Source organism: Euleptes europaea, chromosome 15 (assembly GCF_029931775.1).
Source record: "Euleptes europaea isolate rEulEur1 chromosome 15, rEulEur1.hap1, whole genome shotgun sequence".
NCBI lineage: Eukaryota > Metazoa > Chordata > Lepidosauria > Squamata > Sphaerodactylidae > Euleptes > Euleptes europaea.
Genome location: NC_079326.1, coordinates 43,703,347 through 43,729,644, shown reverse-complemented (window position 1 = coordinate 43,729,644; position 26,298 = coordinate 43,703,347). Strand labels below are relative to the sequence as shown.

The 26,298-nt window shown below is 42.2% G+C and overlaps 1 protein-coding gene across 1 annotated transcript in view; it reads left to right on the top strand.

Annotated features, from left to right (window-relative positions):
• ZNF385B (zinc finger protein 385B) overlaps positions 1–26,298 on the top strand; it is a 183,749-nt gene that overhangs the window by 118,403 nt on the left and 39,048 nt on the right. Inside the window, exon 3 of the mRNA XM_056861389.1 lies at positions 7,492–7,602. Within this exon, the coding sequence (XP_056717367.1) occupies positions 7,492–7,602 (111 nt within the window). The remainder of the gene's footprint in view (positions 1–7,491; positions 7,603–26,298) is intronic.

Genomic DNA, 26,298 nt, shown 5'->3' with positions numbered 1-26,298 from the left:
GAGTAGGGGTCACTGGGGGTGTGGGAGGAGGTAGTTGTGAATTTCCTGCATTGTGCAGGGGGTTGGACTAGATGACCCTGGTGGTCCCTTCCAACTCTGAGTGTATGTATAAATAATGTACATTGTACATATAAATTGCATGATATGTATATAATATGTGTACCCAAACAAGCACATCTACAAAATGAAAAGTAGAAGAACTGAAAACATAAATGAAAATATAAACAAATACAGAAAGCCTTAATAGAGAGAACATTCACTTATCCCTAATCACAGAATAGGAAACAGCGCTCAGAAATAGACAAACTTTATCACACGTAGAGAGTGGGTGTTTGCCACCTGACTTCAGAAGAATTTAGATAGCATTTATTCCACTAAAATATTATACATTTGGTTTAAGAGAATATTGAAACCCAGGATAAGACTGGAAGACCTGTGATATAATAAGCAAGTGATAGTACTGAAATTCTCAGCCCCGCTGTTTCCATTCGAAAAGTCCTGTTTCGTTTTGCTTCTCCTTGTATGAGTCAAACTTTTCATCCCATGTTGCTTTCTCATGCCAAAATTTTCTGTTGAATGAATGCAATTTAAACGCTGTTTTGTGACAGTTGCACATAAACAGAGTGTAGATGGCACAACATGGTAGAAAAATCACCATTAAAGCAGTTTAAAAATCTCATTAGAGAAACAAATCAGGAACTCCAGCAGCGAATATGAGTAATACGGAAAGGATCACAGTGACAATATATAAAAATAGAAAGGAATGAAAAAGGACATATCGGACATACATGATGCTGCCTTACAATGAATTGGACCATTGGTCTTCCAAGGTCAGTGTGGTCTACTCAGACTTGCAGTGGCTCAACCTTCAGTTGAAGTATTTTCTAACACACTCCCTGATCCTTTTAACTGGAGATGCCAGGGATTGAACCTAGAACTGATCTGACATTGAGCCACAGTTCCTTCCTACAGCAGCCTCACTACCAAGTATTGCCTGGATGGGAGGCTCCTGAGAATCTATGTATGTCATCTTGGGTTCCATGATGGAACAATGGTGGGGGATAAATGTAAAATATATATAGATATTTACTAGTGACGTCAGTTCTCTTTGGGTTCCATAAGTCCCTTTACTCTTTGTGAGGGCATGGGTATAAGGCACCATTCTTTCAGCCCTCAAGCCATTACTCACACTGCTTGGTGGACAATATTTAGTATCTACAATGGCCTCAAGTTGGGCCCTGTCATTATCAGAACGTGAGTCTGTTGCAGGCAGGTGGAAGTATGTACCATTATTATCCACGTAGTAGATCGCCTTAGCCATGCTCTCCTTTGGGAGTCCCAAGCGAAGAACATAAGATCATACTAATGAGTCATCTAAGGGGTGTATAGGTAGCAGTAGAGCACATCAGCTGAAACAACCACAGAGACCTTGGTTTGGCACCAATCATGAATTGAATACAGAATGAATGGCCAGGAGGAATACGGGGTTGAGGGATCAAAGTCATTTTTCTTTCAAATTCAGATGGAGCTAGAACTTCATGCAGAGTGTCTGATGTAGGAGAGCAAACTGATAGATGTGTTGAAAGAACAGGTATTGACTCTACTAATTAGGATCTAGTCAGGTCTTTTCAGAAATGGGTGTGGATGTGCTTAGATCAGGACACAGAGCTATTGGGCCCACTGTCAGGAAGCACATTGGATGTACCAGTACATCCCTGGGATGGCCATACAATCTCTGGGTTCAGCTACATCTTGACTTTGCAAACCCAGTTAGAGGTTAAGTGCCTGTGATAGTAGTAGATGCCCATATAAAATGGTTTAAGATACTGCTGATCACAATGGTTTTTGCTGTTTTTGGTCTGCCAGAAATCTTTGTCATTGACAATGGTCCAACCTTCCTAAGAACTTTATGGAATGCAGTAGTATTTGCCAAGTACTCATTTCTCCTTTCAGTCCTTTCTCCAGTGTGTTCATGGAGCAGATAGTGCAGTCAGAAATGCAAGGGCAAGAATGCATGGGGCCATAGCTTCTGGAAATGCAGAAAGCCAGATTCCTAGTGAAACCTCCTTATGCAATTTAAGGTATCCCTAGTGTGGTAGGTCAGTCCACTTCTACAACTTTACACCGTGAATAATCTGTTCAGAATGGTCCACACGCTGTTCGACTGGGCAAGTTCGGGGTGTCTGTCTTCAGGCCTGAGAAGAGGGCTATCAGTGGGAGCATGGAAATAAAGAGACAGAATCATCCAGTAGCTTACTGATGACACCTACCCCAATCTCTCTTTCCCACCTTATGTCAGGGAAGCAACAGAAGTGCTAATCCAGTGTCTGGAGGCAGTGAAGGACTGGATTGAGAGATAATAAATTGAAACACAATCCAGACAAGATGGTAAGAAATGATGACAATTTGGGTATAGCACTTACATTAGGTAATGGAGTTACATTCCCTGTGAAAGAACAGTGCGGAAGCTTGTGGGGACTTGTAGACAGCAGATACCTCTTTTTTTTACCTTGGACAGGCAAGTGTCTGAAATTGATTGAAGGTCCCTTTTATTGGCTAAACCTAGTTTGCCAGCTACAGCCATTCCTGGTGAGAGCCAATCTGGCCACAGTGACACATTTCTTGGTAACATCCAAATTAGATTATTGTAGTATGCTCTTCATGGGGTTGCCCTTGAAGACTGTTCAGACAATTTAATGCAAAATGCAGCTGCAGGATTTCTTACACAGATATACCCTGGTGGTCATATAAATCCTTTGCTATGCAGACGCACTGGTTCCCAGTTGGTTTCCACACTCAGTTCAAGGTATTAGTTGGCTAATGCCTATTGGTTTAGGTTCTGAGTTTCTAAAAAACTACCTCCACCCATGTCAACCTGCCCAGGTTTCAAGAACCATGCCTTGTGCTTTCCTGTAGAAACCAACCCCAGCTGAGGTTAGGTTGCTTGGAAGGCTTTTCCAGTTGCCATCCTCAGATTGTGAAAATTGTGAAAATCCTCATGCCAAGTGGAGGAAGTGAGATCGCGGTGATCTCCACAAGCTTCTGCTCTGGTGTCAAGGCACGTGATATCGATTTACGCCCCGGAGTTTTTTTGCTGTTTTTAGTGACTTTGTGATCATTTTGTGTGGAATTTAATTTACTTGTTAACCTTCTTGAGGAAAACCAAAGGGGTTGAGCTAAGCACTAATATAACAACCAATAAATCTATTTTTATTACATATTGTGCACAAATGTATTTAAAAACACAGGGCCTAAAATACAGGCTTCTTTAAAAGCACAAACATAGTTACAAATATGACCAACAGATAGCAGTTGATGTTAGTTCATAAAATGACCAAAATCTGACCGTACGCGTTTCGGCCTTTGTTCCCCTTTTTCTTCAGTTATCCTTTTTGAGGATCCATTGAATGAAAGGCATAAATATTCTCCAAAAAATGAATAAATGCTGGTCTCCAGAGATTCAAGAAACTGACAGGGATGTTAGGCAATACTAGCTCCAGATTGCTGTTTCTGACTTCAAGCCTGAGATTAAATTTCTGATTCAAACCTCAAGCCAAGCAGGTGACTGTATGGCGTTCATGTGGGCTGTATTCATTTCTTTTAAAAGAGAAGTACTGAACCCTTTGATCCAGAAAGACTGCTCCCTGTAACAGAAGTGTGGAGGCAATGGGGGAAAGAAGGCATACTCTACTCACTCCGAGCTTTGACTCTGAATCTTATGCCCTGAAACTCCTGTTGGTCTCTAAGGAGCTAATCAAAAACTTTCTGTTACCTAAAAGGACAAATGGCAGCAAACCACAATATACTTCCAAAACAGAGAAATCTGCCAATTGTTTTTCCCCAGTTCCAGAAAGAGTATAAACCGTGTTGCATGAGAATCCTTCCAATACATTGACAGGGGGAAGGGCAAAGTTTCCTAATGGTGACAGTACCTCACTGCAGATCAGTCCCCTTCTTCCTCTGGGGCCTGTCCCTACCACAGTCTAGAGCAGGGGTGTCGAACTCAATTGTTACAAGAGCCGTATATGACATAAATGTCACTTGGTCGGACCGGACCATGCCTCGCCAGCCTAGATCAAGAGTGGGGGAAGGTGGCTGTCTTGCGGGTCAGCTAAGAACTCTCAAGGGGCCAGATGCGGCCCGCGGGCCTTATGTTTGACACCCCTGGTCTAGAGCAAAGCTTCTTAAACTGTGGGTTGTGACCCCAAATGGGGTTACGTTACTGAATGTGGGGGTTGTGAAAAATTTGGCAACAGTAAAAGGTTTCTTTATGATTTATTATCAGTAAATGTTTAATTTGTATACCCATTTTATATACCTATATACCTGAGGTTGCGTAAAAATTTCTCAGGCGAAAAGGGGTCATGAGTGGAAAAAGTTTAAGAAGCCCTGGTCTAGATAGTGTAGCAATGCTAAAGAGCAGTAGGATGAGGGGACTCTAGCTGCTGTCAGTGGCCCACCAGCTGAGGAGTGGGATTCAGCAAATGGCTAACAATGGCAGCCCTAATTGTGAACCATTGTTACACTTGGTTATATTCTTCAGTGCAGAAATTTTGAGGCAACCCCTTAAACCACAGGAATTGCATTCTACTAATTTTGTTTTTCATTTCTTTTTCTTTGTCGGTTTTTAGTTTTGACTAGACAAGGGCCAAGAGAGAGTCTCTGGTAAAGTTCTCACCTTTTATATCCACGGGCAGGATTTTGTTTTCAGCCAAAGTATAAAAACAACAAATGGGTCAAGTTTTCTGTGTGAAGTTATTGTCTTTGTTTGTTACTTTTGTCTGTTACTTGTTTGTACTGTGTTACTTTTCCATTCATTGACCTGTGCTTAACATGGGAGTAGGGCTTTCCATATGCTGGCTTCTCAAACATATGTTTAGATTCTGCAATATTACAATTGGGAAATAACTTATCAGTTATCTAAATTATCAATATAATGATTGGATCGCCTTTGATTACAAAAGGGCTTCCTTTTATTAGCAAGATTAAGAAACATATTATCTATCATCCCACCTTTCATCTGTGTTAGAACCTGATCCTTATCTTTAAATGAACAGGTACTATTTAATGGTAAAAGAAGCTCACAAACCAGAGTGATTAAATTAACAAGTCCTTGGTTTAAATCTCAGAGTGGTCACTGGGAACCATTAGGCAAGTCAGTATCTTGATTAATGGATGCAAACCACGGTTTATACCACCGCATAAATCAACCAGAAGATCCTCCGCATCACATTCTCCCCCAGCCCCATGCAAACCATTCAAATTTCATACTCCTGGTTTCACATCAGTTATTTCAGAGCTAGCCAGCCCTTCAAACCAGGATTAAAACTGAGTTTGGAATCCTGGTTTGCAGGGAAGGCACAAACCATAGTTTACCAATTCAGACGAGATGAAATGCTAGACTATAGTTTGCAATGGAAGTATCTCTTTAGCTGGCAGAACTTGAGGGGTGGAGTACCAAAACACAAAGACTGAGCAGTTGTCTGTCAGGCTCAGCCTTATCCCCACCCCCAATAAAATACTAAGTGAACAACCCAGTAAATATTAAGCAGTTTGCAGTTCTATTAATTTCAATGGGAGTTAAGAAGAAGAGTTGGTTTTTATATGCTGATTTTCTCTACCACTTAAAGAAGAATCAAACTGGCTTACAATCACCTTCCCTTCCCCTCCCCACAACAGACACCCTGTGAGGGAGGTGGGGCTGAGAGAGCTCTAAGTGGGGCTTAGGCAGGGCTGAGAGACTAGCCCAAGGTCACCCAGCTGGCTTCGTGTGTAGGGGTGGGGAAACAAATCCAGTTCACCAGATTAGCCTCCACCGCTCACGTGGAGGAGTGGGGGAATCAAACCCGGTTCTCCAGATCAGAGTCCGCCGCTCCAAACCACCACTCTTAACCACTACGCTCTTAACCACTACATCAGTTAATTATGTGCTTAACTCTCATACTGAAATCAGTAGGACTCTGGAGTCTGTGATTCTGGTTGGATTGTGCCCGATGATGATGATGATGATGAGGTGCTTTCATGGATTGAGAAAATATTGTAACAATGCTTGCTATAATACAGGGGTCCCAACATGATGCCCATCAAGTGTTTTTAAGAAGTGGGTGGGGCCAGGCAGGGCTCTTGCCAAGCCAGGCTATTATTGATTGACTATCGGAGATTTGGTTGGCTGTGCAGATTTTTTAAAATGTTGCACTGTGTTACTGAAGTTAAGCTGTGGCAACCGTTTTGTGGCTGGCTCCGCCTCCTGCAGCAGCCATCTTGTGGCTGCCATTTTGTTGCTGTGCCCACCGTGCCATGTCAGAATTCCAAATGTGCCTGCAGTCCCAAAAAGGTTGGGGACCCCTGTTATATTAGTTTGATAAGTGTGTTCTAATTTAAACCTGCTTTCTGCCATTAGTTTGTACTGTAGTAAAAAAAAAAAGACACTTTAATGCCTTTGATCCCAGGAGGATTTCACTGATCCAGGATTTCAGGATATTGCTTGAGAGTTGCATGTTATAAATTTTATCAACCCTGGACATCAGTTCTGTCTCTTCTATTTTTCACAAAGTTGTTTTAAAAATTCATTGTCTGAATGTTCAGAAGAATTGCATCACTTGTTGATTCAGTGTGGAAGACCTAGGGGAATATGAGTCAGTTTTTCCTAGTATGAAAGAAGTGTAAAGGTGCCCACTTAAAAATAAATATTCTCACAAAGGGCGAATTTCTCAGTTAATTGTTTGTGTGTCTTCTGTGACAAAGGGAATGGCGCATTTCCTAAATGGAAGAGTTAAACCTTTTTTTCCCTTTAATTTTTGATTATAAATCAAAAGGCAAACAGAAATAAATAAAAAATGCAACAAAATATAACAGCAATATTGACAAGTCTACAAATAAGCCTCTATAGAAGACTTCCAAAAATCTAAAAATTGTCCATGCACAATTGCTGTGTCATTTGATACATTCAAATGTTGATAAGGTGGTAAGGGCCTCAATCCATTGGATTACTGGAGGTGGGTGATTATCTTTCCAGTCTTGTAATATAAGTCTTTTAGCAACAGTCAGAGCAATAAAGATATATTTTCATTGACTATCATGGGCAGCCCAATCCTAACCAGGGGGCTGAAAAGGGATAGGAGCCAGCGTGACCCCAACATGACCTCAATGGAGAGTTTCATGGGGTTTTCTCTAAAATCACATTTTTGGCTTGCTGCTCAGGAGGTGGCGCAGCTGCACTGTCCCTAGCTGCAGTATATAGCCCATTCCTGAGCTAGTCTTTTCAAAGTTTGAAGAAAAAGCTGATCTTCCATTTTGACAATCTTTAGTCTTTTCCAAATGTCCTGCCATCCTCAGCACTAATTAACTATTTTAATTATTTTGTTTTTGGAGATTTGAAATGTTGTTCAACCCTCTCTGAAACAAAGGAAAACAAATCTCGTTTTGAGCTTTTCTTCCTTCGTTTTGTGAATTCTTATGTGTCATTTGCATGTTTTATTATTTGCTTTCCAGATGGATCCAGTGCAAAAAGCAGTCATAAACCACACATTTGGCGTGTCGCTTCCCCCAAAGAAGAAACAAGTCATTTCTTGCAATGTCTGTCAACTTCGCTTTAACTCTGATGTGAGTACCTTCTGTCTCTACTCTATGAGTATCCTTTTTGTATTACTGTGTGAATGTGGTAAAATGTATACATTTTTTAAAGCAGTGATTTGCTCTCAGTACATACAAATATTGTGACTGCCGCAATGTGGGTTTTCAACAATTCAGACAGCCTTCCGGTTACCTGCTGATTGATACGGTGGTTCTACACTAGGGAAATTTGGTACAATTACTATCATTTTTGCAAACACCGACATCAAGGGCTCCAAGATAGTGTTGTCGTTGATCCTTTTTTCTCCTTTCTCCATTATGTTCCTATTTTTTTCTGAGGACCCAATTTGTTGTGATTTTTTGTTGCTGTTGTGTGGAATAAAAGCACAGCATCTGTGGTGTGTGGACAGTCCTTGCTCTGTTATTTTGCCATATTTTCAGGACGAGTTGTGTTTGGGATTGAATTGGGATCGGCTAAAAGCAACAATTAAAAAGGACATGCACAAGGAATTCAATTTCACCATTCCCGCAAGGCAAACTCTGTCCACAAATGGGATTTTATTAAATCTTCCGTCTAGCAAGGCAGAGGGTAGTGTATTTAGCCTGGCAAGCATATATGCTCTATGCTGTTGCAGTGCAGTTAGACATGTAAAGTATAGTGCTATATGTTGTCTATTTGGCCAAGGCTCCCAACTCAAGGGGGAGCATCTACTACTTGCACAACATCTGTGGTGTGTGGATAGTCCTTGCGCTATTATTTTGCCATATTTTCAGGACGAGTTGTGTTTTGTCACATGTTGAAAAGCATAGTTCCAGTTGTAAACCGTCCAAACTGCTTGCCACTGTCACCATTTATTTTTAAATGAAATTGGTGCTATTACGCCACCGAGAATTGGCATCATTTCTATTTCTACCATTAGACAGCATACCTGTTGTCATCATATAATAGTGCTGATTGGCTAAAAAAAAGAATGGAGATATACTTCTGCTGAAGTCAGTAAATAGAACGGCAAGAGGATTCATGACCATTATAGAACAGGTCTGCCTTTGTGGATGGGAATATCTGAGAGATTAAAGTGCAGTATTCATCATTGTGGGGATCCTCCATTGTAATTCCATCTGCAACTAGCGCTAGCACTTCAGGAACAGAAATGGCTCGATTGTAGAAAATGACCCCAGACCACCCTTCAGTTCATTGGACTCCATTTCCACTATGTGGTTAGGCTTTCATATGCCCTGACCAGTTTGAATAGTATTATGTACTATTTCGCTGTTTCAGTCAGGTGACATTTATTTTTATCTACAAAAGAAAATAAACTGTTTATGTTTGTTCAGAACAGGGACACATGTGAGTTACTCAAATTCTTTTAGTATATTTTAGACCAGTGAAAATATAAACTTGGTCTGGGCTTGATTTGAGTTTGGAATGCCTGAAATCAGCCTATGAAGATGAAAATTCGTAATAAACGAATAAATGAACTGGGGAGGGCCAGGGACTGGATACACAGTGTACTGTCCTCGTCATGCGAGACCGGTTCCGGCGTCAAAAAAGCATAAGATCGCCAAGGTGGCCCTGCCTTGAACATGCACACATTCAGCCACATATTCACAACTGGATTTTCCTGTGTAGACAGGGAAATTATTTTTAAAATTCCATGGCTATAAACTGTTATTTTCTGCCTGTTCCTTCAGTTTTCATCATTTTTGTGAAGCATTCTCTGCTGTGTCTGGAACAGGTCAGATCAAACAACTGATTCTGCTCAAAATGCCCTTTTAATAAACCCCACGTAAAATGAATGCAAGTTATAAGTGTACATATGATTAACATTTCCTTTAGTGTTAACCTCAAGGCAACTAATTACCTTGTGCAACACATTTAAAACATTATTATGCATATTACGGTAGACAGTCATTAATGCTGCTAAACTGCCATTAACACAGATATGAAATATAGCATAAAGACCAAGTATGCAACTCTTTTAAATCAGAGTTAAGAATTAAAGCATTAACAGTTCCTGTTTATGAATTAAAGCATTTGCGTTTCCTTCCTACAGATTGTCCAGAAGTAGTATTTTGATCTCATAAGAACCTTGCAAGGGCAGTTAGGGTAAAGGATAGCAACTTGCCTGAGGCACTCAAGCAATTTCAGAACTTTGCAGAGAGTTCAAAAATTGATTTAACTACCATTACTAGCCAAGAAATCAGAAGGAGATTGAGACTGGGAAGGGCAGCCTTGAAGGAGCTAGAAAAGATTCTTAAGTGTAAGAATGTGTCACTGGCCACCAAGATCAAGTTAATTCATGCCATCATATTCTCTATTACTATGTATGGGTGTGAAAGCAGGACATTAAAGAAAGCTGATAGGAAGAAATAGATTCCTTTGAAATGTGGTGTTAAAGGAGAGTGTTATGGATACTGTGGACTGCCCAAAAAAAAAAAAACCCCAAATCAGTGGGTTATAGATTAAATCGAACCTGAACTAACCCTAGAAGTTAAAATGACTAAACTGAGGCTATCGTCTTTTGGACACATGAGAAGACAAGAGTCACTGAAAAGACAATCTTGCTAGGAAAAGTTGAGGGCAGCAGGAAAAGAGGAAGACCCAACAAGAGATGGATTGACTCAATAAAGGAAGCCACAGCCCTCATTTTGCAAAATCTGATCAAGGCTGTCAAGGATAGGACATTTTGGAGGACACTGACTCATAGGGTCAACTTGACAGCACTTCACACACACACACACACACAAGCCATTACTGACAAAAGTTCAAAACAGTCAGCAGTCCAGACCTCAATGAGGTCACTAGCAAGGCATAAGGAGTCCAGGTAGATATCCACAGTTAAGGCCATAGCTAATATACTAAGGTGGGCATATGTAGGGGTGCCATTTGCCCACTTTTGGTGGGCAAACTCTCTGTGGAGCACCCCGGTTCCCTGTGAGAAAATGGGTGGGGGTTGTCATTGCCGCCCTAATGTCACTTAGGGCTAAAATTCAACCTGCTAGAGATGGGCAAAAGCGTAATGCATTTGTGACATCACTTAGCTCCCTGGCTTATCTAGCTCCTTCTAGTATACGCTGCCATCTGGTCCCTGCAATGTATTTATTTACACTAGAATCAGATAAGTATAGGCGAGCTTTAACCCTCGCACATGCATCTGCTCTACCCTCAGCTTTATTGGAGGGAAAATTTAAGAAGCTGCCAAGAGCACAGTGGGAGTGCCCGTGTTGTGAGAGAGAAATGGAAAACACAAACCATGTGCTCCTGAGATGTGGTTATTACTAGGGTATTCAGCGGAACCTGATCCATCCACTTATTAATTTAACAGAATCAGAGGAAGAGGTAATGAAACTTCTTTTTTGGGATGGGGACTCTTTTTGTCTCTCTCAAGTTGCCAAATTTTGCTCTGCTGCAATTAAGATCCATACGAGAAAGGTAATCACTGGGACTGACTAATTTTTATCTGGTAAATTATTGGTTTTAACTGTTTTAAATTGTGATATTTTAAACAGGAGAGATCTTAATCTCTCACAGGATGTAGTTGGACTTTTATTCTGGCTTTTGCCACAAATAAATGTATTTGTAGTGACATAACTTCTGGGTTTTAGCTGGAAGTGACGTCGACACATCAACAGTGTCCTTTTTCCCATGCCCTGCCCCCCGAAGTCTCTTGGGGGTTCCGGGTAGTCATCTGGCAACCCTAGCCAGACTGCAGGAACAGTGTCTGTCAGCTTAGGGTGTTGTTCTGCCAGATTGAGAGCCCAAACCTGCACAATGGTAGACATTCTGTGTACTTCAAAACAGTTATTTTTCATTGAAATAGTTGGGGCTTAGAACCCCAATTGGAATTGGCACTGCAGCTTCAGAGGGAAGAGAACTTAAGCCTTTCTCCCTAGTGTTGTCTTTCTGATCTGAAATAGCCACGTGGAGCTGCTACTTGCCTTGTTGGGACAAACATTGAGGCCCTGGAGAGAGCTGCTCAGAATAAAAGGAGCTACAGTCTGTTCTAATGGTGTGTGCTCCAGCACAGCTGGTTTGCTTCATGCACTCGGAAGGGCAATGGCAGAAAAAAACACCTTAAGGTTCAGGGGTTTGAAAGATGACTGCTAAGAGTCCAAGACTCCTCAGGGATGTCAGGCTACCTCAGGGAAAGAGGTTGGAGGCATCACTCATCTCTGAAGTTCCTTCTTCTATGGTGGTCTCTAGTCAATTTTACCCTGGCATAAGAACCTAAGAAAGGCCATGCTGGATCAGACCAAAGTCCAACAAGTCCAGCAGTCTGTTCACACAGTGGCCAACCAGGTGCCTCTAGGAAGCCCACAAACAAGACAACTGCAGCAGCATTGTCCTGCCTGTTTTCCAAAGCACCTCATATATTAGGCATGCTCCTCTGATCCTGGAGAGAATAGGCATGCATCATGACTAGTGCCGTATATACCCGTGTATAAGCCGACCCGCGTATAAGCCGAGGTGCCTAATTTCTCCCCCCAAATGGGGAAAAATTAGGCACCCGCGTATAAGCCGAGGGTCGGCTTATAACCCCTCCCCCCCGCAGGCTTACCTCAATCCAGGTGCGCAGGCCGGCGCCGGCCGGCAGGGTCCTCGCTGTGCCCGGCAGGGGCGGCGCCGGGGCCTCCAGAGGCCTCTGGAGGCCCTTCCAGGGCGCTCCTGGCCGGGGGAAGCCACGCGGGCACGGCAACAATGGCGGCGGAGGCGGCGATGGCGGCGGCAGTAAGTTCCCCCCTCCCTCCCCCCTCCTCTCTCCCTCCCTCCCCCCTCCCCTACCGTATTGACCCGCGTATAAGCCGAGGCCGGCTTTTTCAACCCTTTTTTTGGGCTGAAAAACTCGGCTTATACGCGAGTATATACGGTATCCATTTTGACTAGTAGCCACATGAATAGCCCTCTCCCCCATGAACATGTCCACTCCCCTCTTAAAGCCTTCCAAGTTGGCAGTCATCACAAGGACATAGAGGATCTGAATATGGATTATTACAAAACATTCCACACAATACTTCAGAGGGGTTAGCATTAAGACAAGCTAGAGCAAATATCCTACCATAATGAGGAACCACTAAATATCTCGTATAAGAAGGCAAGGACTGAGGTGATACTGGTCTCCCATCCAAGTACCGATCCTGCTTAGCTTCTGAGATCTGATGAGACTGGGCTAAACCATGCCACCTTCCTCATGTGTAATAAGGGGTGTAATAATGGTATCATAGAGTTTGGGCTACAGACTGATTTCCCCCCTAGATTATCAATGTATTATGTGTGATAGCTGATTTCATCAGTATTAGTAATTAAGGAAGAAGTGTGGCACATCAATAATTCTGAGGAGGATAATACCTATGTGTCAAGCACATTATTATTAAGAGTTATTACAAGGGGAACATTTAGTTCATTCAGAGACATTTCTGGAGGGTGAGGTACTGAAAAGAATAGCAGAGGAAAACCATGCTGCTGATTTTGTGGGAATATTCTGGGAATTCAGCCAGTACCACAGGATCCAGCATGCCCTACCTGACATATATAGAGAACAGTATGGTACCTATAGATTGCTTTTCGGTTGCAAACAGCCATTTAGAAAATGGCAAATGGATTTTAACAGAATATCTGAAAACTCCTTCAGACAAACCAAATTATTGATTTCTCTCATTGCATGGCCCTTGGGGAAACAGACGCAAAGCGATCTGGGTAGTATGGTATCTGTTTCTGTGTATATTACATCTGCAGTTCTGAAATCCCAAAATGGCATGGTAATGGCATGGTAAAAGGGAGACTGCAGCCAAGAAATCAGAAGGAGATTGAGACTAGGAAAGGCAGCCATGAAGGAGCTAGAAAAGATTTTGAAGTGTAAGGATGTGTCACTGTCCACCAAGACTAGATTAATTCATGCCATCATAATTCCTATTACTATGTATGGGTATGAAAGCTGGACGGTGAAGAAAGCTGATAGGAAGAAAATAGATTCCTTTGAAATGGGGTGTTGGAGGAGAGTGTTACGGATACCGTGGACTGCCAAAAAAAAAATCAGTGGGTTATAGATCAAATCAAGCCTGAACTGACTCTAGAAGCTAAAATGACTAAACTGAGGCTGTTGTATTTTGGTCACATCATGAGATGCCAAGAGTCACTGGAAAAGGCAGTCATGCTAGGAAAAGTTGAGGGCAGCAGGAAAAGAGGAAGACCCAACAAGAGATGGATTGACTCAATAAAGGAAGCCACAGCCCTCAGTTTGCAAGATCTGAGCAAGGCTGTCAAAAATAGGACATTTTGGAGGACTTTCATTCATAGGGTCGCCATGAGTTGGAAGCAACTTAACGGCACTTAACACACACACACAATGCTAAGCAGCTGAGTTCCTTTGGTTTTATGAGGCAGGCCTGCTGGTAGAGTCTAAATGATTGTATACTGGATTAAGGGTGTAGACCAGGGATCCTTAGACTTTTGAGCCTGGAGGCACCTTTGAAATTCTGATACACTGAGGTGGCCATTGCCATAAAATGGCTGCCACAGGAGGTGGAGCCAGCCATACAATGGCTGGCACAGCTTACCTTCAGTCACACAGTGAAGATCCTTGTGGTGAAAGCTGCTGGTGAAGCAACGTGTTTAAAAATCTGCACTGCCAATCAGAACCCCTGTTGGGCAAAAGCCCTACCTGGCCCGTCCACTTCCTAAAAACACTTGGTAGTAGGGTTGCCAGGTCCCTCTTCGCCATCGGCGGGAAGTTTTTGGGGTGGAGCCTGAGAAGGGCAGGGTTTGGGGAGGGGAGGGACTTCGATGCCATAGAGTTCAATGGCCAAAGCGGCCATTTTCTTCAGGTGAACTGATCCCTATCGGCTGGAGATCAGTTGTAATAGCAGGAGATCTCCAGCCAGTACCTGGAGGTTGGCAACCCTACTCGGTAGGCTCTAGGAAAGGTGTCGCTGGGCACCCTGTTGTGGATCTCTGCTGTAGACCCATCCTCTGAAGGGAGGCTGTGCAGTGGGCAAGACCATCTAAAAAACATGGAGGCACCCATATGAGGTGCACCAAAACAGGCTAATTCTCAGTGAGGCATCTTAATCTCCAACACTTCAGGCAGTAGGGGGCGGGCTCATATAGTGAAATACATTCCTCCATGAGGAAAATATTGATGTCTGAAGAAAGCCAGCACATAGAATACAAACCTGCCACTTTAAAGGAAGTAAACGGTTTAATTTCTGTTTGTCCACTTCTGAAATGTTGCCAAAACAGAGTTTTTGTGGGCAGTGAAAAGTTTCTGGAACGGGTTCCTGTTTTGCCTCAGCACTACTGTTAAAGGCACAGGAACATTTCTCTCAGAAAGTTGACAGTGTTGGCCATCCTGTTGCTGGGCGTTAAACTTGAGGCCATCACTCCTGCTTTTATTTTTTCAAGTTGTTGCCCTGGGACCTCCTGCACTCGACCTTGCGTGAGATACTCCACATCCTATGCTTCCCCTTTGGCTCCTCCTTCCCGTCCCTCTTTTTTACTATATTATTTTTATTACATTTTTATTCTACTGTTTGGAGCTCAGGGCCGCATACAGGGATCTCCCTGCGCACACACTTTCGCCTCACAGTTAATTTATGAGGTTAGGTTAGGCTGAGAGAGAATGACTGGCCCAAGATCCTCCGATAAGTTTGATGGCAAGCAGGATTTTGAACTTTGGTCTCCTCAGTTGTCGTTCAGCACTCTAGCCAAAATAACTTTTCCTTGTCTTTATAAAAAGCTGTCATATTTTTCACTATGCCTTTGCTGACTCCTTTCCTACTTAGTAGTTCTGAACATTCCTTGACGTCACAACAGAATAAGCATTGGTTTGCAGGAGCTCATGCAAATAAGGTGGTGGCAAATCCAGTTTTTACCCTTTCCTACTGAGGTGGGAGACCGTGAAGGATGCCCTTTTTCTGTTCTTTAAGCTATTTTTTTTTAAAATGGTAAAGGTCCCCTGTGCAAGCATCAGGTCATTCCTGACCCAAGGGGTGACATCACATCCCAACATTTACTAGGCAGACTTTGATTGTGGGGTGGTTTGCCAGTGCCTTCCCCAGTCATCTTCCCTTTACCCCCAGCAAGCTGGGTACTCATTTTACCGACCCCGGAAGGATGGAAGGCTGAGTCAACCTTGAGCCTGCTACCTGAAACCAACTTCAGTTGGGATCGAACTCAGGTCGTGAGCAGAGCTTGGACTGCAGTACTGCAGCTTACCACTCTGGTAAGGCTCCTTTAAGCTATTTAAGCTATTTAATGGACAAAAATTCCTTTTGGTACCATCCAGTTCTAAGTCAATTTTGACTATTGTCTGTACAGTTATTACATTATTAAAGAATCTGTCGATGAGGGGGATAGTTCTACAGAGTTCTCCTAAACAAACAAACCAGATTGTCTTCTTACTCTTTGTTAACAAACAGAGCAGGTCAAATAGGAACAGGGGAGAAGAGGAGAATCCCAAATAGCTCAGTTTCGAGGGTGTACAGTTTCTCAGCCATCTGCCATGTGACAGCTATCCCCTATAGCAGCTGTTCTCTTTTAGACAGAGCATCTCTGAAACTGCTGCATAATGTCAACTGTCTGAAAATGTAACTTACCCAATCTACATATCCTGCTGCTGGTGTGCCAGAGGGTTTCCACACATTCCCCCACCAAATTGGTGATTGCTGGCGTTGGCATTGAAAACACCAGTTGCCTTGTAGGTGGGAGGCTTAGGCCATTTATGCATGGGAGGTTTTGCCTTGGATTTGCCACTCTCTCGATGCCCATTTCCCCCATCTGAATTCTCAGAACTCTGCATGGGGGCTTATTTTTTAGTTTTGAGAATTCGGATGGAGAAAATGTGCATCGAGAGAGCGGCAAATCCAAGGCAAAACCTCCCATGCATAAATGGCCTTAGATTGAGTATCCCCTGTCCCTTCAGACAAGGGGCTATTACTGTCAGCAGGCCCGTGTTGGACACTGGTCCAATAAACAGAATTGTTCTCACACATTTGTGTGTGTTTTAAGTGCCGTCAAGTCGCTTCCGACTCATGGTGACCCTATGAATGAAAGTCCTCCAAAATGTCCTATCTTTGACAGCCTTGCTCAGATCTTGCAAATTGAAGGCTGTGGCTTCCTTTATTGAGTCTCACACATTTACTAGGGACAAATCCAGCAAGGGACTGGCTGGCCCCATGCATACCTGTGCCAGCATGGTGTAGTGGTAAAAAGCGGTGGTTTGGAACGGTGGACTCTGATCTGGAGATCCGGGTTTGATTCCCCACTCCTCCACATGAGCAGCGGAGGCTAATCTGGTGAACCAGGTTGGTTTCTCCACTCCTACACATGAAGCTAGCTGGGTGACTTTGGGCTAGTCACACTCTTTCAGCCCCACCTACCTCACAGGGTGTCTGTTGTGGGGAGGGGAAGGGAAGGTGATTGTAAGCCGGTTTGATTCTTTCTTAAGTGGTAGAGAAAGTCAGCATATAAAAGCCAACTCTTCTGCTTCATCATCATCCATACCTGTGCCACAAAAATTTCATCCACAGGAAAGTAGGTTCAGAATGAGCAGCTTGAATAAAGGCTACGTTTGGTCAGATCTAAGTGCGGCAACTTTAACAGACTGAACAATCAGGGTGGCTGCAGAACCATCCTCTTTTTCTCAATGTCCCTTCCCCAGTCCAGCAAATATATTCATAGAGAAATCATTCTTACCTTATCCAGCCATCTGTACTTAAAAAGAAAGTAATTTGTAGCCTCCCTGTTTTCCATACGCTCCTATATTTTGGAACGTCTTTTACAAGCCATTATGATTAATGGCGCAATCATCCCAACCAGAGTTACAACCCCCTTCCTTCTCAGCCCATCGACTTCAGTGAAGGGTATAACTTTACTTAGGAGTGAACGTGGCCAGTTCATATAAGCTGCTATCCCTAGGATCGTGTGTGGAGAACAGGTTCTCCAGCAATAACTATAGATTGTATTTATTTACTCCTGAAGCTCATAGCAGGGTTGGTTGGTTTGTTCATTTCCAAAATCTGACATGTACATTCAGATCAGTCACACAAATGTGCGCAAGCACCCCACTCCAGTTGGAAGTCACTATAATAGCAGAGGAAGCATATCCATGCTGAGAGAATTTGTACACGGTAGTTCTTGTGCTCACCTGGATACCCCAGGCTAGCCTGATCTCATCTGATCTCATCTGATCTGAAGCTAAACGGGGTTGCCTCTGGTCAGTATTTGGACAGGAGACCACCAAGGAATGCAAGGGTCACTACCTTGAGGCAGGCAAGGACAAAACCACCTCTGAATGTCTCTTGCATTGAAAATCCTGCAGGATCGCCATAAATCAGCTGCGACTTGATGATTTTTTAAAAAAAGTTCCTGTTTTCCTTTTATCCATAGGCCATATTCCAGGTTTACATGAATGTATATTATTTCGTTATAAAGATCAATTTATATCTTCACTGTAGTTTTGGGAAAGATACTATGAGTACCAAATTATCTTGGTAACAATCAGACCATACCATCTTGGGAAATCTGAGATTAGATGAGAAAGAGAGAACAAATTTTACAAGGCAGCTCAGAGTTAAGATAACTTTTTTTTTTTGCAAGGAAGCTGTATAAAGCCTGAGGAGACTCTACTGGGACCGTGCGAAAACTACCCCATGGTGGGAAAATAATTAAAAAGTTAGGATGACAGTGATCTGATTTGTTGAAATGCAAATATCCAACCAAAAAAAAAAGTTAAATAAAACCTAAATGGGGATTATTTGACAACCATTAACCATTTAGATTTCTAAAATGATAATGTATTATTTAATGAGTTCATATTTTGAGCCAGCACTATTCTGAAAGCCATGAGCCAGATTAAAAAACATGGCTGTTGATAATAAATATATATATAAAAGAATCGATGTCATTAAGTGGAAATCTACCAACAGTGTAGCTGGATTTTGTAAAATATTTTCATTTTAAATAAGACTACTTATATTGATTCTTTAAGTTCCAAGGGTATTGAAGCAGATAGGAGGGTAATTAAAAGCATAAATCTCAGGGAGCCTGAAAAGGTAATTCTCTGCGTTGCAGACGAGGCTGACAAAATGATGAACATTTTCAGCTCCAACATGACAGAAATATTACATGATTACAGGCTAGAGGGGTTTGATGTGCTTGAAAGTTGACTTCAATAGGGGCTGTTTAACAAAGCTTAAAAACAAAAGTTGCCGGTTGCAAACAGAACCCGTGTAATAGTAACTTATTAAATTGTTGACATTACTGTTTCTCCTGTCTTTACAGGTCCTTTTCTGTGATACCATATGTTGTCTTAATTTAAGTAGATAAACTAAAATTCAAGGAACGCTAATAATTTGGAAGAGAGAGTGTTACGTCTGGATAAAAAATGAGAGGCGTTATTTTTCTCCATTGTCAGATAACGCTGGTAAACGCTCTGATTTTAAGTATTCTGGTTCTTGAATACAAAGCCTATTTCTTTGTTTCATGAACCTGCCCCAAGTTTCGAAGGCAGTTTGTGGTGTATGCATTGCTCTGAAAAAGAGAGGGGAAAGCCTGACTGTGCCTAGGCATTGCTAGATCACAAACATTGTGTTGAGTCCCACTGAAATCCAAATGTTTAAATTCCATTGAAATCCAGACAAAGAGTACAAAGAGTACAAAGAGAGTTTAATACGGTCCAAGACCAGCATAAAAACATACCAGATATACATACATAACATAACACATATAAAAGTGCATCAAGTATGAGCCCCTATAACATCTTACAATCTCTCACTCATAAAAGCCGTTAAGCGCTTTATTAAAAATATTACATGTTTGGAATTAGTATAAATATAAATATAAAATCGCTCAACCATTAAGTTCGACCCATGCACGCCTGGTCCTCATTGCTTGCCACCCAAATTTGGCCACTTTAAAAGTTATCTCCAGACATTTTCCATGTAATGTCTGTGACCTGGGGAGACACATACCTATCTCATTCCCATGTACTCTGGAACTTTTTGCTTAGGTTCTCTTTCAGCAAACTGCTGTGAAAACTCCCCCCCCTCAAATTTAAAAAGCTGTTTAGGGGTTCAACATAACACAGCTGCTGAGAAAGAAACTGACACAGAAACTCAAGCGTGGGCATTTCATCCTGTTGCATCGAATTAAGGGCTTTGATAGTCTCACAGTGCAACCTTAAACAGAGTTACACCCTTCTAAGCAAATTGAAGTAAATGGACTTAAAGGGGCGTGGATCTATTTAGGAGTACACTGTTAATCACCTGTGGGGAGCAGGTGTCGAAAGAGCTTCAGCTACGGGAGACTTTCCAAACAGGTATCAACGTTGAACAAGCCACTATTCTTTCAAGGGGTGCGTGCAGTGGCCCAATCCAGTAAGCATCACTATGTTCAGGGCCAAAATATTGATGTTTTTACCCTGCACAAAATTATTTTGTTAATGTGTAGATTACATTCAAAAAGGCGATCCCATGCATAAATGACCTAGTTCCTTTTAGCAATTTCAAAGTTAACTGTAGCAGAATGAATTTTTTTATACTACAGCTTTTCGTAATGTATGATCCTTATGAGTCCAAAACAGTCCAGTCCTAAGCAGAGTTATACCCTTCTCTGAGTCCAGTGAAGTCAGCAGGCTTAGAAATGTGTAAATCTGTTTAGGATTGCACTGTAAATGTGCTATTATAATGTGACTCCCCGGTGCAACTAAGTCATAAAGCACTTCAGGCAGCTTGCGACTTTTATTTTTTTAAATTATTTTTTTTAAGAAAGTATACTGCTATGGTTTCATATTTAGTGCCAGGAGTATTTTGAGGCAGTGATAAATCTCTGAGTCTTGTGCAGATTAAAGACATCATAAACAAAATGTTAATAGGTTACCAAAATGCCCCATTATGATCTAGCAGATTGTTATGTCTTCATATTCCTGTGCAGCACTGATGTCGTGAGAAATGTAATATGTTTCATTGGCCACAAGGCAGCTCTTGTGTAGCTCTTTAGTTGATGTCATGGGACTAATCCATTAAATGTGCTTGGTTGTAGATCAGTGTGTTGAGCTTTATTTTATTTTATTAAAATATGTATACCCTGCATTTCCCATAGCTCAAGGCGGCTTACAAATTAAAATTAAAAATACAAACTATAATGAAACCCCATATAACCCTTCTAAAAATGCTCGCAGCCTGCACCCTGTTTCACACTACTACCCTGTGTGTGAGGTTAGGTGAGGCTGAGGGAGAATGACTGGCCCAAGTTTACACAGCCCGTTTCACAGCACTGGAGATTTGAACTCAGGTCTCCAGATCCGAGCCCCCACACTGTAACCATGTGGCTATTGTCAGTACTTTGTTGAGAAAAGGACATTGTACTGCACAAATAAAATGTTTTCCCGAACGCTGACATTTGGGTGCTGTGTAACACTTCAAATGGGGCCCAAACGTGAGCCCAAATACCGTTGCTTGGGGTCTCCGGGGAGTTGGTTGGTGATTAGTGTTTACCATATCCGACTCTTCAGTTTAGTAGCCGAACAGTCTGCTTGCGTTGCCCATTTGCTCTTTCTGTTTCCACCGCTGTCCAAATTCACTGATCTTCACAGAGATTATCTCCTTGCTGGGTTCTGTAACGTTCTCCATTTATGCCAATCTCAGGTTTCAAGCCAAGATTTCCACTAGGGAGGCTTGCCATTTTTTCGCACAAAACATTTTCTAAAAGGAATAGCTACTCTTCATTAGGAACCAAATCTAAAATATTTATAGATATGAAAGAAGACAGCTTTTTCTTGCATTATAATGCTTTCGTTGCCTCCCCGCCCCCTTTAACTTTGGAGTGGAGTTAAAAGGGCAGATTAATCAAAAGGATAATGGGCAGATATTTGATAGTGCGCGTATTTGAAGAGCAGTGGGTGGGAATTGGCTCATTTGCATGTCATTACCCAGACTAGTCACAGCTTAGGAAGGCAAGTTTCAGCCCCTGCACACAGAGCATATTTTATTAAGGCTGCACATTTTGAGTGGGTGATAATACAGTCCCACTTAGTGCAATGTATCACCCCGCAAGGCTTCAGACGTAGATAGGATCCGTTTTCTCCCCCAGCTACTTCGATATTAGTTGCAGCAGGAAGATAATGTGTTTTGTATGCTGCTTTTTTGTGGTCTACAGCAGTGGTGTCGAACTCAATTGTTACGAGGGCCAGATATGACTTATATGTCACTTGATCGGGCCAGGCCATGCCTCTCCAGCCCAGATTGAGTGTGTGTGTGGGGGGGTATGTGGCTGCCTCGGCTGCTTGCGGGCTGGATAAGAGCTCTCAAGGGGCTGGATTCGGCCCCCGGGCCTTATGTTTGACACCCCTGGTCTACAGGAAATAAAATATTTGTGGCAAATAATGGGAAGGATTCTACCCCAGTCCTACCACTCGACCGAATAAAGCTTATTCATTCAGTTATTAAAATATTCGTATGCAACTTTTCATTATGGCTCGCGTTTGAAGTCTTCTAGTCTAAGGAGTCTTCCTCTAACTTAAGTGGCACATAAGTTGGATGAAGGCTACTTAGAGATTGGTTGGATCCAACCCATTATATCATTGAAACATGAAAAGGCAAATGCAGCTCTCCCAAATTATTCGTAATGACGTTATTCGTTTGTTATTCAGACAAATGATTTGTAGACTAGTATGGTTCAAGGTTTGTTTGTTTGTTTGTTTACTTTATGGCATTTTTATGCCACCTTTCCTGGGGAACTACTCAAGGCTTCCAAAGTGACATATGTAAAACATAAACATTAAAAAAAAGTATTAAAACCCAGCATTAAGAAACCCCAGCCAGATAATAAAAAAAGAATCAGCTTAACGTGAATTTAATGATTTTCAGATTAAAGGCACACTGCAAAGTGATTTTAAAAGGTCTGTCCTTTAATTAAAAGGGCAGAAAGAGCTACTGTTTGCTGCCACAGCTCATTAACATGTTGCCTGTGATTTTTTTTATCACCTGCTGAGCACCATAGCAATGGCTCATGAAAAAATCTAGGCTGGAACAAGCTATTGTGTGGTTACTTGTTAACGCCCCCCCATTTTTTTTTAATTTTCTCCGCTTTACAACTCTGTCTATGCCCTGGGCAGCCAGTAGAGATGATAAAGTCCTAAGTGGAAGGGGGTCTCTCAGAGCCAAACAACTCATTAGGGCAGCTACAAGTCCAACCCATGGCTGCCGACGGCGTTTCAGGGGAAAATCTAGCTGTTCGAAAATTGCGATGAGGGTCTGATCCTGATCGGCCCACGGTGCAGCGGCACTAGGTGATCTTGTCCCCACTGCCACCTTTTCGAGGACCATAACAGCAACTTTGAAATGGCTGGATCTTCATCTAAAATGGTACTGAGGGGCAGCTTGGTGCAGTGGTTACGAGCGGGTTTGATGCCCCACTCCTCCACATGAGTGGCAAACTCTAATCTGGTGAACCAGGTTGGCTTCCCCACTCCTCCCCATGAAGCCTGCTGGGTGACCTGGGGCTAGTCACAGTCCTCTCTGAACTCTCTCAGCCCCACACAACCTCACAAGGGGTCTGTTGTGAGGAGAGGAAGGGAAGGTGATTGCAAGCCAATTTGAGTCTCCTTACAGTAGAGAAAAGTGGGGTATAAAAACCAACTCTGTCTAGTAATGTGTAGAGTACTCTATCCGGTAGCTGGGAGTGCCTCTTTGTGATGCCTCATCCGACAGTGCAGGCAGCAGCTCTTTCTCTCCAAGACAAGCCCCTTCCCTTGGAATTTGGACACCCCAAGCAATTTCCTATCTCGCCTCTGTGCTGGGACCAGCGCTGTATGCAGATGTTTTAAACCACATCCATTGATCATTGTTTCAAAAACAGCTAACGTTTCATTATGGTTTTCTGGCGCAACGCTCCCCGCTGGCTGACCTCCTCCCTTTCATAGGCTAGCCATGTGGAATTTCCACACGGATGTTACCAGCACAGGTTTCAGACAATCGCAGGCCGTCGCCATGCCTTCCTGTGGAACATAGCTTCAGAGATCTCAGAGCAACAGTGCAAGAAACCAGCCTGTTGGCAACAGGACTGGCATCTCGTGTGGGAACAGGCTTTTTCTGGCGATTGTTTTTGATGGAATGTTTCCCATTCCCACAGTTCTTAAATGTAATTCCCACTGGACTCAGTTGACAGTCTGTATAAGCATAGCTGTCTTAGCAACTCAGAATAGCTGTCTCCTTCTACAATACAGGTAGTTAAGGATATTTGACAAGTATTTATCTGATTTTTTTTTAACTTCTTGTATTCCAAGCCCGTGAATTTTCAGTCATGAATTTTATGGTTAAGCATTAATGTAAATCGTGTATTTTTCATGCTCCTTTATGCTTCATATAATTATTTTTTGTGGCTTGGTACTCAGGGCAATGCCACACACAATTATTTATTGTTTAGATTTTTACCCTGCCCTACATTTTTACCCTACCCTAAAAATGTCCCTTTTCATCACTAATCTCTCACTCGGGTTTTGGGGAGAAGGGTTACTGTTGGGGGCAAAGCCTAGTTCTGAGTAGTTTAGAAACTTCAATAAATATGTGGAATATAAGTATATTAAATATACTCTTTCCCACCTCCCCAGTCTACCTGAAGAACAGGTCTATTGCTGGAGGAGAAAGTGTGGGCATTTTCTATTCCCTTTGCCTCTCAGCCAGTCCGCTTGCCCTCCAGCTGATACAAGCAATGTTTGCAAGCTGTAACCTGCAAAGTATGTGATTTTGCAGGCACCATCTACCTGTCATGCAAGCTTCTGTCCCAGCTCTGCCCTGCCTGATTGCCAGCAGATACAAGCACAGCCTGTCCCATACCTGCCTAGCTCTGGGTTATGGGATTTTCGGGCAATTAGGAGCCATGATTATATCAAATCAGAAAATCCATCCGAAGTCAGTGAGAGGGTGCAATGGCTGACTGAAAATACAAACGCTGAAAGCGAAAAAGTCAATCAGGACAATCTAGTGTAATGGTGACGAGTCATTCTTGCCCCTCACTTCCCCAGCATTTCCAGCTGGCTGGTAAATTGAAGTCAGATAATGAGGGACCAGAATAAATGGCCAGTCCAAAAACTTCTGCCGCTTCCAAACATTGGGAATAATTTGTTTGGATTCTCAGCACTTCCGATATTTATGAATGAGGGCATTGTTCAGGTCAGATCGCAATTAGTAAATTTCCCATAACATATCCCAAAGGTAGACATCAGAGACATCTGCTAGTTTGAAAGTAGAGAGGCATGGAAACTTGCTTAACCATGGTCTACTGCAAACCCATGCTAACCATGGTTTGGCATAATCCATTGCAATTATTATTTTGGTATTCAGACATAATGTTTAACAGGGGTTAAGGAAACTTAGCCACAATGCAAGAAGACTCAGCAAACTACTGCTGTTAGTTACAGTATAAATGTACTTAAATAGAACTATGCAGAAATGGGGTCTGAAATGAACAAAGGAGAGTGAATCAAAGGGCGAAAACGCGTGGTCGCTTTAGCTTTATTCCCTTTATTCCCTGATTCAGCCAGGATCGAACGCATGTTCGGTGAAACGCATGCATTCGATCCTGGCTGAATCATGGCTGAAACAGGGAATAAAGGAGGCTAAAGCGACCATGGGTTTTCACCCAAAGTCTTTTTCATGACACCCCCTTTTTTTTCTTTTTGCAATTGCACTGGCATTATATCCACCAGGGTGGTCATGGTATGTGGTCTGGTGACAATAAAGCACACAGGTTATTGAATAAAGTGGTCTTCACACCTGTTTCTGATTCTTCTGCTACATGGGATAATCCATGGGTGAAATGAGAATTTACTATTATATCACTGTACTAAACAGTTTCATGCCCTATGTTTATTCTCTAACCATCTGGTATCCTTGTTGGTACAAGGCAATAAAGTGGAAGGGATATGTCATTTTTTTTAATCAAAATACGGTAATACAAAACTATAATAGAAGTTCCCAGCTCTGTAGACATTGTCCATCCAGATTAATTTTAAAAACTTTTCAGACTTCAGTTATAAATTCTATACCTGTAAACAATCCAGTGTTGAAAAATAAATCTGTACTTTTTAAAAACTTCTAGATAGCAAATAATGGCTCATACCTGCCTCTAGCCAATAAAAGCATCTGACAATCATACTCTTGGCTGAGATTCTCAGAAGATTCGTAGTTTCCTTATGCTCCGTAGAAAATCCTGGCTCAAACTGATAAATAGGAAATAACTTCAGGGAAAGACGTTTGCTCTTATGATCTGGGTTGTTGTTTTTTGTCTCTATAAAGCATTTATGTGGATTATTTTCTTTTGCCTTGACTTTCCTGCTTAAATGAAGTATCTCATTGAAATTAATGTTATAGACAAGAAAATTTCAAGTTAGCTGCATGCTGACATCCAAAATGCAGAAGGTAGTTACATGTAAACATTAATGTGTTGTAGGAACAGGGGCTATGATCCAGGCAAGGCTCCAGTTCACATATGGAGCTCTGCCTAAGCCGAGGGCTTCCACATTCACTTGAAATAGCAGGAAACAGTTGATGCAGAACATTTGTCAATGTTAAAATTCACCCAGGTTGTCACAGCTTGCAGGGAGCATCGGGTTCTACATCTGCACATTGGCTGTGCTTAGTCAAAATGAACGTTTTAAAGGTAAACGCTGAACCGCTCAGATGACTGTATTGCCATATTATCAAGTCTTTCGTGGCTGCGCCTTTTGAAAG